Raw genomic sequence first — 12,116 nt, 5'->3', positions numbered from 1 at the left:
TACATCACTGGTCATCATCTCTGGACCTCAGTTTCCTTCTCTGTACAAGTGAGTTAGTATTGCTGCCCCTGTCCCTGTTATAGTATTGTGAGGAAGAAATAAATTCTTTGTAAACTAAAGCACTAAAGCAACTAAATTCTTCTGTTAGCAGAGGCAGAACAAGCTGGTGGGGGCAGTGTTATGGTTTGGGGCATGATTCCTGGCATGATTTGGGCCCTTTAATTCATGTGGAACAATGTCTGAATAGCACAACATACCTAAGTATTGTTGCTGATCAAGGAGTTAACAAGAGAGGGGAGCTAGACTGGCTGGGACTGATTGAGTCTGGAAATTACACTGAATCAGGTTTACGTCTAGAAGTTACAGCTTCACATACCCCAGGGAATAGTTGAATCTCTGCCAAGGGAGTTAACATCCCTTAGTGCAGTGGTCGGCAAACTCATTAGTCAACAGAGTGGCAAACAGCAGCTCGCGAGCCACAGTTTGCCGACCACTGCCTTAGTCCCCATAAGAGGAGAAAGGACTGGCTTTCCAATCTCCCCAGGGAATCACTGTCTGCCCTGATTACTGAGGGGGGCAGGCAGTAAAGGGGAAATTCCTGTGTTGAGGCCTACACAGTAGAAGCCAAGATCGATGGCAACCATAAAGGGGAGATGTCTAGCCTGAGAAAAGGATTGGATTGGATGAGGGCATGGAACCCCAGAAGGTCCAAGAAAGGTATAGGATAAGGAGAGGGCTTAGCACAAGCCTACGAAAAGCCAGAAAAGAGATTGGTGAGTTTGAAAGAAAGCTTACCTCTTCCCAAACATGAGAGAATGAATACAATCAGAGCTTAACAAAGGCCCTACTCAGGAGCAAGCCTCCGCCCCTTCCTTTGGGCGTGTCCTCTCTCTGTAGCAGCCCCATGGCTCCAAGCTTGGCACCAAGCACAGACCTGGTTGCGGGGCAGTCAGTCAGGAACAGAGACTAAGCTAACCGGATGGGGACAGAGACTGAGCTGGATTAAGCTTTGGCATGTCCTGAACTGAACTACGAAAGTGTCTGGCGCCCTGCAGATGCCGGGCCAATGGCACAGAATATCAGGACCCCGGCCTTTCTCCTCAGCTTGTGCAGACAAGGCTGGACTTCTTTCACAGCAGGACAGAGCCGACCACCTGTCGCAGATGAGACCCCGTATTCCTACTCCAATACATCTTACCACCACTCCTCATCCTCTCATGTGTGGGTCCCTGACATGCTTTTCTCATGACTGTGGAAGAGCCCTATTTCCCCTGGCCACAGTTCCTACTCTGGGTGTCAACACTGTCCGTTCACCACTTTCCTCTGATCTTATCCTTCCTCCTCCCATTTCACAACATTTGGGCGTAGTTCAGCATTTTGACTTTACGATGTAAAACATGGGAAAAGTCATGTAAATGTCCATTGATAGAGAATTTTAGAAATTGAGACGCTGTATTTTTCTCCACTGCCAATGACTTAGCCTCTCCACCATCCTTCCTTCGCTCTCTCCCACCCTTCACCCCCTCCATGTGAGTTCCTCTTCCCTAGGTGTGCCTTTTATTCTGCCAGCTTCTCTGTTTCTCTTTCTCTCCTCCTCCTCTGTTGTTATTGGGGGCTTCTGTTCTCTGATGCTAGATTTGCGGATTTTCAAACATAAAATCCTGCAAGTTTTCCCTATTCGAGGACAAATGTTGCTCTGGTGGGTCTGAGAGCATTTTAAAAGAAATACAGTTTCATTACTTCGAAGGACAAAAAGATAACACTGGTTAAAAAGGGAATAACAAAGCCTTGAAGGACTCAGAGTTGCAATTAGCCTATTCATTGTGTGAATGCAAATTCAGGTTAACCGATAGATGAGCATTTTCCTTGTTTGTGCTCTTAATTCCATTAGCAAATCTTATTCTCTTAGTTGCATAAAATCCCATTACAGAGTAATGTTCATCACAAAAATTAATCCCAGGGTCTCCTATAATTGCAAATATGAATCCCTGTTATAGCTCAGTGCTTTGCTCACATGATTGCAGCCAATTCTCCACACAACATAACTGTGTACCATATACTCTGTCGCAGCAACCAGGCCTGCCTTGCATGTGTGCGCCTAGAGCAGTGATTCCTGGGGAAAATGGTTCTCAAGCTTGAGGATGACCCTGTATGCTGCTGTCAGGGCCAGGAAAACTTTTCCCTTACCCCTTTCGTCTTTCTGCAGGTAAAATAATTTAAATGACATACTGCAGATTAACAGGAGAAAATAAAATTTTAATATATGCACGGGGAATTCACATAAGCATGAAAATTCCAAAGACAGTGAAGCTACTTGAAAAGTAGGTTCCTCGTGCCTGGCTGGTATGGCTCAATGATTGAGCATCCACCTATGAACCAGGAGGTCATGATTCAATTCCCGGACAGGGCACATACCCAGGTTGTGGGCTCAATCCCCAGTGTGGAGAGTGCAGAAGACAGCTGATCAATGATTCTCTCTCATCATTGATGTTTCAATTTCTCTCTCTCCCTTCCTTTCTAAAATCAATTATATATATTGAGTGGCCAGATTATCAGACCACCTGACATTTGTAGGCAAATTAGCTGTACACTGCATCGTATGGGATATGGAAGCCAAAGACCTGTTCGAACACCTTTGCTGTCTGCAGTTACCAAGATAAAACATTTCCAATTCACACAGGAACACAAGGATTGGACAGTCAAGCATTGGAAAAAAGTCATGTGATCCGATGAGTCACGTTTCCAGTTGCATCATGCAGATGGTAGAGTGAGAATTTCACGGAAACAGCATGAAAGCATGCACCCCACATGCATGAGTACAACCTTCAAGCTGGTGGGGGCAGTGTTATGGTTTGGGGTATGTTTCCTGGCATGATTTGGGCCCTTTAATTCATGTGGAACAACGTCTGAATAGCACAACATACCTAAGTATTGTTGCTGATCAAGTTCATCCTATCACATTGATGGTGTATCCCAATGGAGATGGCTTCTTCCAGCAAGACAATGCACCATGCCACGGTGCTCATATTGTGCAGGAGTGGTTTCAAGAACATGAGGGAGACTTTACCTTGCTTAGGTGGCCCCCACAATCACCAGATCTCAATCCAATTGAGCATTTGTGGGATGAAGTTAAAAGAGCCATCAGGCAGCTGGTTCCACAACCATCAAATCTCATAGAACTGGACAGTGCTATTTATCAGGCATGGTGTCAGATTCCTCACATCACCTTTCAACATCTGGTGGAGTCAATGCCAAGAAGAATCACCACAGTATTGAAGGCAAAAGGTGGCCCAACGAAGTACTGATGGGGTGGTCATAATAATCTGGCCACTCAGTATACGTGTGTATATAACCTATATAATAAAAAGGTAATATGCAAATTGACCCTACGCACACTGACTACCAGGGGGCAGACACTCAACACAGTGGGCTGATGGCTGCGAGCACAGCGGTGGTGGCGGGAACCACTCTCGCCTCCGCTGCAGCGTTAAGGATGTCCGACTGATGGCTTAGGCCCACTCCCAGGGAGAGAATTTTCGTGCACTGGGCTTCTAGTATATATATATATATATATATATATATATATATATATATATATATATATATATATATATATGTAAAAGGAAAGTAGGCTCCTTGTCAATAAATTAATACATAAAAGAATAGTCAGTTGACATCCACAAAGAGTCAGCATCAGATGGCAGCTTTAAACCTACAGTGCTGATGATATACGAAGTGAAATTTTAGTTGATGCAAAAAGCATATGATTAGGAGTCCCCTATAAATCATTCCATATAGTCCATGCCATACTTTTTCTTTAAAAAATGTTGCACCGCAAATGCTGCCAGAAACAGTGATTCTTTTCCACAATACTCTGAAGCTTATAATAATGTAAACTCTTTGAGAAATGGTAATAAACACTGGTGATAATAGTTGTGATTTCCTTCTGTTAGACAGTGGGAGGTTCACATATTAAGAATGCCAGAAGTTGGGAAAATAAAGTGTTATATAAGGGCACTTCTAGTAGATGTGGTAGGTAAATACCAGTTGATGGTCTACATCTATCAAAGCAGTTAAGTTTTTTAAAAAATATATATTTATTGATTTTTTACAGAGAGGAAGGGAGAGGGAGAGTTAGAAACATACATGAGAGAGAAACATCGATCAGCTGCCTCCTGCACACCCCCTACTGGGGATGTGCCCGCAACCAAGGTACATGCCCTTGACCGGAATCGAACCTGGGACCCTTGAGTCCGCAGGCCGACGCTCTGTCCACTGAGCCAAACCAGTTAGGGCAAAGCAGTTAAGTTTGAGAAAACTCAACATAAACCTGAATTTTTTTAAAAATATTTCTGACAGAATGAAGAGGATTTTTTATATCCAAGTCATCTTATACAACTGATATGCAACAATCTTGGGAAATATACTCCTGTACAATGTCTCATCATCATTAGGATACTATCGCTAATGCAATGGTTAATGATGCTAGTTTTAATAGAATTGATGAGTTGAAATGGAATCATATCATCAATCCTGGGATTATTAATAAGTAGTAGGATAAATACTGCTCCTGTTACTGGCCAAGGGTTTGAGCTTCCTATATGGTAAGTATATATTTGGTGGATCTTGATATACAGATTTCTTAGGAGAGAAGATATATGGGAATTAAGGCAACTACTACCTCTAAAACTGTAAGAAATACTAAAATAATATATTCAATTGAGAGCACCAAAGGGCTAGTTGACAACAGGGCTAACATTCCATCTCTAATGAGGAGAATTACTATGTGGCTAGCTGTCACATTTGCTGTAAGCTGCATGGCAAGGGCTATTGGTTGACTATTAATATGGTTCAGGGATAAGTGAAACAGTTGTTCCATAGGGTAGAAAATGTATATATGAGCTTTTGGTTATCAAGGAAACCAATAATAACTGTCCCTGATACTTGTAGAGTTTTTGAGATTTGAGTGATTGTGGTAAATGTCTGGTATAGCACCCCTAACATGTTTATAGAATAAATAAATAAGTTACATAAAGATTAGAAATCAAGTTTGTTCTTAGTGGCTGTGAATTAACTTTAGTTGTTTTTAAAGCAATTAGACTAATCATTGCTGAAATGTAATGAATTATGCAATTCTTAATAAAACGGTTTGGTGGGAGCCCTGACCGGTTGGGCTCAGTGGATAGAGTGTCAGCCTGCGGACTGAAAGGTCCCAGGTTCGATTCCGGTCAAGGGCATGTACCTTGGTTGCGGGCACATCCCCAGTAGGGGGTGTGCAGGAGGCAGCTGATCGATGTTTCTCTCTCATCGATGTTTCTAACTCTCTATCCCTCTCCCTTCCTCTCTGTAAAAAATCAATAAAATATATTAAAAAAAAAACAAAAACGGTTTGGTGGGAGAAATAGAATTGTTGGAAATATCATCAAGATGACAGTAAGTAATCCTAATAATGTGGGATACTAAAAAAGACAAATATATTTTGCTTCATTTTGTTTCTCAAGGGGCTTTTTTGGTATTTAAAGTGTTTTGAGCAAGCATAATAGTGTAAAAAACTGAAATAGAATTTTTTAAATTGAAAATTGCTGTGATGTTAGAATTTCTGATAAGACAGTAATGTTTCCTGGTGCTGAATCTAATTGGGGTATGTCATCAAGGAACAATTTATACTCTCAATGTTTAACCAAAATTTTAATGACACAAGCTCCTTAATTAGTTTATAGTAAAGCTGCAGGTCAGCTTTTGAAATATTCTACAGGTGCCATTTCAAGTGCTACGGTTGAGTCACAGTTTTGAAGCACTGCTCTTAACAAATACTAGGTCTTGTGAATCTTACCACTTTTTTTATTTAAAACTTCTGAAATAGCATCTCTTTTTGTTTGTTTCTTTGTTTGTTTTGCCTGCAGCTGGCATAGCTCATGAGTAGAGCACATCTCTTTGTAAAATTAATATATTGATCAGAAGTTCTATGGGTGGTACTATTTATCAAGTTCCGGGAGACAAAATGTCCCATGTTTTGAATCTGTTGCTGAAGTTATGTATGAATCAAAGTTAATCATAGTCTGTATACTTTCAACATCATTGATGTCCTGTTTGTTGTTTTTGTGGTTATGAATAGGCTATTGATTTTATCCACTAAGTGCAGAATTCAGCAAAGAATTCATAAAGATTAAAAAAAAGAATTAAAATAATTGCAGGTAACATGGTTCAAACTGTTTCTACTTCATGAGTATCTATTGTGCTAAGAAAAGATAATTTTGCACATAATGAAATGCAATTATAAGGGCATAGTCACAGAAATGTAGCTATTTTTTTTATAATAAAAGCTACATTTTGAAACTATAATTGGAATGGGTATACCATCATGATATAAGGAATTGTAACCAATAAATAACTTTGACATATGTGTATAACAATTTTTACTCATAATTTATCTGTAAGAAAAATCCTAGCTATAATGAGATTAAAGTTAATTTTGAAGAATTTGATTTTCCAGGGGATGGTTGTTTTAATGTTTCCAGTGTTTTCAGTACTTAAGATTGTGTATAAGTTGATTTTTTAAAAATGTTTGATATAATGGAGGGCATATTTCTGTTTTCAGGCAAATGCTCCTCTAATTATAAATGTTATTAGTATTACTGTTTTTAGTGAGATAAATGACCCTCAAAGTGAGAGTGTGTGATGCTTTGTAAGCATGTAGAACCTAGATAGTATGAGTATTGTCATAGCATACCAGAGGGACTACAACTATGTTGGGGGTTGTTAAATTAACACTTAGGGATACTATTGTAAAGTGGACTTTTGGCTCCTGTAACATATGATGATTATCCTGAAATAATAGGCATCAGTCTGCAAAGCCACCTGCTGCTACAGACAGGATATGGTGGGAAAGGGGCAAAATCATAATATACATTGTTGGGATGGTTAATTTTCTGTGTCAACTTGACTAGACAATGGTAACCAGATATTTGATCAAGTAGACTGGGATGATGCTGTGAAAGTACATTTCAGATGAGATTAACATTTAAATCAGTAGAGTTTGAGTAAAGTGGATTATTGTTGATAATGTGGATGGGCCTTGTCCAATCAGTTGAAGGCCTTAAGAAAAAAGATTGCTCCCCCTGAAGGAAAAGGGAATTCTGAGAGAATTCTGCCAGGCTTTGAACTCAACCTGTAACATCAATTCTTCCCTGGGTCTCCTGTCAGCCTATCTTACAGATTTTGGATTTGCCAGCCTTCATAATTGTGTAAGCCAATTCCTTAAAATAATCCCTCTTCCTCTCTCCTATCTCTCTCTTCTTCACCCTCCATCTTTCTCTCTCTCTCTTCTCATGCCTATTTCAAATTTAGTTCTTAGAGAGGAAATATCTCAGCTCACTCAAAATAAAACTAAAGGGCAATTCATTCAAAGAATACTAACGAATGACAGATATTGTCAGAGAAGAGTTAACTACTCTAATGATTTTTCCTTGCTTTTGGTAAGAAATTCTCTTTCCCTTAAAGAAAAAAGATAAGGCATGTGCTTGGCAAAGTTGAAATGATTCATCTTATTCCTCCAAGGTGAAGTGACCCACATACCATTTCATCATTTCAGACTAGCATTCATGTTAAGTTTCAAAGAAAATGTGATTGCTCAAAGGTAAAAACTAAGCACACCACAGGGAAAAGTCATAATATTCAACCTTTTCATCCTTCTAGTTTGCCTTTTCCCTTCTTCCAGCTTACATCTCTTTCCAGCTTGTCAAAATGAGACTCATTTATAAAACCAAGTATTTAGATGAGAAACTTTCTGCCTCAAGTTTCACTGTATGTGGAAGACCGTTACTGGGGAAAATCTCAAATATTTTCTTTGATCTCCCTATGTATCTCAGGTCCTTGATCCTGCTCTTTTAGGAACGCCCACAGTCTAAATCTTATTTTCTTAAGAATCATAACCCCAACCTTAGGAAGGAGAATGATAAATTTGTTTACTCCAAAGGGACATGGATTCCCCTAAAACATTCCCCCTAATTGATTGGATTTTCCAGCTTTCTTGCACAGACAACATGGAACTTTGCATATACTTGTTTTGTCCCTCCCCTTTGGTTCCTGGATAACTCCTAAAGATTTAGTTTAGGTGTCACCTCTAAGCTTCTCTCCTTCTTCCTCTAAGATAGGTGCTCCTCTTTTCTGTTCCCACAGAGAGCTATGCATAGTGCCAAAAATATCCAAAGGCCAAGATTTGAACCCTAGTTTTTCATTAATTAACATTTTTTTCTCTCCTCTAGTATTTTGGTTTCGATGATCTTCCTGCAATATAATCCTTTTGTGGACCTGCTTCTAAAACCAAGAATAGATGTTCACCACCAGCGTGAGGGATTCTTCTATAACCAATGGTGAGCCTGGATGGAGATGGGCAGAAAGCTGGAAACTTTTCTAGTGTGCTCTAGAGCTATATAGTAGGACACTCAGACAACAACAAACCAACAACAGAACACCTATTCTCCTTTCTGAGAATGGTGAAAAAGAGCGAATGTAGCCTAAGAGAAGAAAGAATGGGACATTACATGAGAATTAACAGACAACTTGAGCTTGAAACACACCCCAGTGTTTATTAGAAGAAACTAAAAACCAAGAATCCTCTATGCTTTTAAAAATGTAACATTGGTGCATCCAAATATCATTAAATTCTTTTGGAAGAGGAACCTTTTCCATATTTGAGACATGAGAGAATATAAACCCAGCATTTTGGGGTTATGCATATTCTGAATAGAAGTGCAGAAATAGATTTATTCCAGGCGAATAAGCATGAGGAGGCAGCTACCGAGTGTTCTGCATTTATTTAAGTAATTATTCCCCCTTAAGGAAAATATTTTACAACCATAATGGGGCAGTGAGGAGAAATCAAGCAAGTCAAAATGCCTTCAAGTACAACCAATGGCCTGGGGACTGCAGAGAAGGACGCCATGTGTTAAGAACCCACTCAACTTGGCAGCTCTTAGGAAATAATTCAGGATCAGGAACTTATGGCCCCTTCAAGTGCTCTAACAAGGACTTCTGCAGTACCAACCCGCACCTAACCTGTCAAAACATAGTAGATTCTGAGGAGGAACTAGATTTTATCCTTAAAACTAGAGGTAGAATTGACAGGGAGGTGGGAAATGATCAGAAATGCTACATGGAGAAAAATATGAGTAAACATAGTATAATTCTCTCATCATCAGCTCATCAAGAACCAAAAATAATTTTCCCTCTTGTTAGTTCTTGTTAGTGGGCTGCATAGCCCCTTGAATATTAATTTAATCATCTCCTCAGATAATATATTAAAAGAAATTAACTAATTTGTTTCAGAATTCTTGGGAAATTTTTCTGGGTTTCAGACATCATCTGCATTCTCTGCATTTTGCCACTAAATAAAGCATGTGAAGCATTCACTGAGAAATGAGAAAAGCTCCCTCAAGCATTCTCAACACAGTGCTAGGACTAAACTCAGCTTTGTAAGATCAATAGATTCGGTAAACCTTACAAATCAAAAAGAATGTCAATGTCTTCACTTATATAAGTGGTCAGTCTTGACATCAAGAAAAAAGAAAAATTACTGAAAACCAGCTTGATAAATATGTTCTTAAGAACAGCATAAAATGGACAAGCAAATGAAGGTCTGATCTCCTCATCAAACAGAGGCAAGAATGTCTACACTTAGATTTTTTTCCTCTGATGGTAAGACCTCTGAGAAATAACATTTTCAAAGGTTTTTTTTTTTCTTACCACTGTTGACTACAGGATATTTTGAAAAGTGTAGTCATCGACAAAAGCTAAATGGCACCATATCAACTTCATCATCTGTAGCCGTTTGGATTTTAATTTTTATTAAAGGTTATTCCATTCTCTCCCCCACCCCAACTCCCACTATACAGACCTGGAACTGTCACCTTCAGCTCTTTCTTTGCTCTTTGATGCATTGAAATTAGTTGTTTCCAGAATATGTTGCATGACAGAGAAGAAAGGGATTTAATAATATATTATAATTTACAAATCTCACTTGGCAAAATATGTGCATATAAATCAACATTTCTGGTGAAAGACCCCAAATCATTTTAGTCTCCCACTGAATACACTCAGTGTTCCACATGTGAATACATTCAGAGGAATAATGTATAATGAAAGTGCATTACTTGATAAAGGTGGCTAAAACAATAATTCAACAAGACAAACCTAACTTTAAGCCTCATTCAAGCCTTCAAGATAGAGGTGGGAATCAGTCATATAGTTTTGTCCTAAAGTTGCCAAGGTGAAGGCCTGAGGGAGAAAGGCATCTAGCCTCTAGCCATAATAGCAGTATCATACCACTAAAAAAAAAAAAAGAACTTTTACACACACACACACACACACACACACACACACTCATATACATCCTAGGAGAGAGTTTGGTAAAATAAACAAACTGGACAGAGATTTTGGAATAGGGCAGAACTAAATTTGAATACAAGCTTTTCATCATGGTCAAACTACTCTTGATCTTGGTCAAATCATTTAATCTTGTTGAGCTTCAAGTCCTTCATTTGGAAAATGGAGGAAATTAAATCTACTTTCCGGATTTTGTGAGGATTAGTAAGGTATTACGTGTACATGAACCTGACACAGAGTAGGCGCACATCCAGTGGCGGTCATCACACCTTTCATGTTCCCACTCCCCAGATGAAACAGGCTGGCAAGGAACAATAAAGGAACCATAACTCTCTGCCTAGTGAAGAAAAACCTCACCTATGTTTCTGAAACCCTAGTATTATTGGCTTCTCCTGGAAAGGGTGAGGTAGTAAAGTCTAGATTTATTTATTTATTTATTTATTTATTTATTTATTTATTTATTTTTATAGTTTAATGTATTTTAATAGCAAACTTACAGGAACAGCACAGAAGACAGACAACATTAAAAACATGTACTTGCATGTAGGACAACTAAGTTAGAAAAGTATAGTGAATGGATGGAATCTACTGTATGATAAAAATGCTACAAACACCATTTAGTTGCCATCAATAAGAAATTTACTTGTTTTAAAAAAATCCAAATGCTGGCATTGTAGAGAAAAATTTAACAGGTTTATTTATATTGTTATAAAGTTGAACTGCTGAAACTTGTTCACTGAAACATCTGACTTGCATTAATGCTTTATGTCCCCGCATTTATATTAAAAAAATTCACACACAAATGAAAATGGAAAAACTGCCAATACCTGATTTCTGTCCCCTATTTTCAACTTGCAATCATATACTTAGGTACCTTTTGACCCCATGGAAAAAAAACCTAACGTTCAGAACTACCAATAACAGGAAGAAGAGAAATTTTTTAAAAGAATGAAATGTTTTCCATCATAGTGGATTCTTAAGCACGTTCTCCACGTATGCGGCGTGCTAGCTGGATGTCTTTTGGCATAATTGTTACACGTTTGGCATGGATCGCACACAGGTTGGTGTCTTCAAAAAGGCCAACCAGATAGGCCTCACTTGCCTCCTGCAAAGCACCAATCGCTGCACTTTGGAAGCGCAGGTCTGTTTTGAAGTCCTGAGCAATTTCTCGCACCAGACGCTGGAAGGGAAGTTTGCGAATCAGAAGTTCAGTGGACTTCTGATAACGTCTAATTTCACCAAGTGCCACAGTACGGGGCCTGTAACGATGAGGTTTCTTCACCCCTCCAGTGGAGGGCGCACTCTTTCGAGCGGCTTTGGTAGCCAGCTGCTTCCTGGGGGCTTTGCCCCCTGTCGATTTGCGGGCAGTCTGCTTGGTACGAGCCATGGTACAGAGACGTCTTTACTTACCCCCCTTCTCCTTAGGCTGGAGCTCGGCGAGCTGGAGGCGGCGCAGGCGTTGGAGAGCGACGGCGGCTGCGAACACAATTCGTAAAGTCTAGATTTAAATGATCTTACTCTTAGCTCATCAGATACATACAATCCAAAGAATATATAAAACAGTACATTTCCTTAGATTTGACTTATTACTGGGGTAAGACCTTAGTTCTTAACTGTTAACACACCCACACAGCCACCACCTTACAGAGAACAGAGAAATCTCTTCGCCTACTTCAGCTTTATCTTCCCTGAGGTTCCTTGGACATTAAAGAGACTTCTCTTTGACTTTGTGC

The 12,116-nt window shown here is 39.3% G+C and overlaps 1 protein-coding gene across 1 annotated transcript; it reads right to left on the bottom strand.

Annotated features, from left to right (window-relative positions):
* Positions 1–10,853: 10,853 nt before the first annotated feature.
* Positions 10,854–11,854, bottom strand: LOC308241428 (histone H3.3A-like). Its single transcript, XM_080654842.1, has one exon. It carries the CDS (start codon positions 11,768–11,770, stop codon positions 11,360–11,362), a length of 411 nt encoding a protein of 136 aa, XP_080510968.1. The 5' UTR covers positions 11,771–11,854; the 3' UTR covers positions 10,854–11,359.
* Between the last annotated feature and the right edge of the window lie 262 nt (positions 11,855–12,116).

Source organism: Plecotus auritus (genome assembly GCF_963455305.1).
Source record: "Plecotus auritus genome assembly, chromosome: 2".
In the NCBI taxonomy this organism is placed as follows: domain Eukaryota; kingdom Metazoa; phylum Chordata; class Mammalia; order Chiroptera; family Vespertilionidae; genus Plecotus; species Plecotus auritus.
Note: the sequence above shows the minus strand (reverse complement) of the source record. Positions and strands in the feature narration are given on the sequence as shown.

Coding starts and splice junctions, on each gene's coding strand:
- LOC308241428 (XM_080654842.1), bottom strand. CDS start 11,770: ATGGCTCGTACCAAGCAGACTGCCCGCAAATCGACAGGGGGCAAAGCC.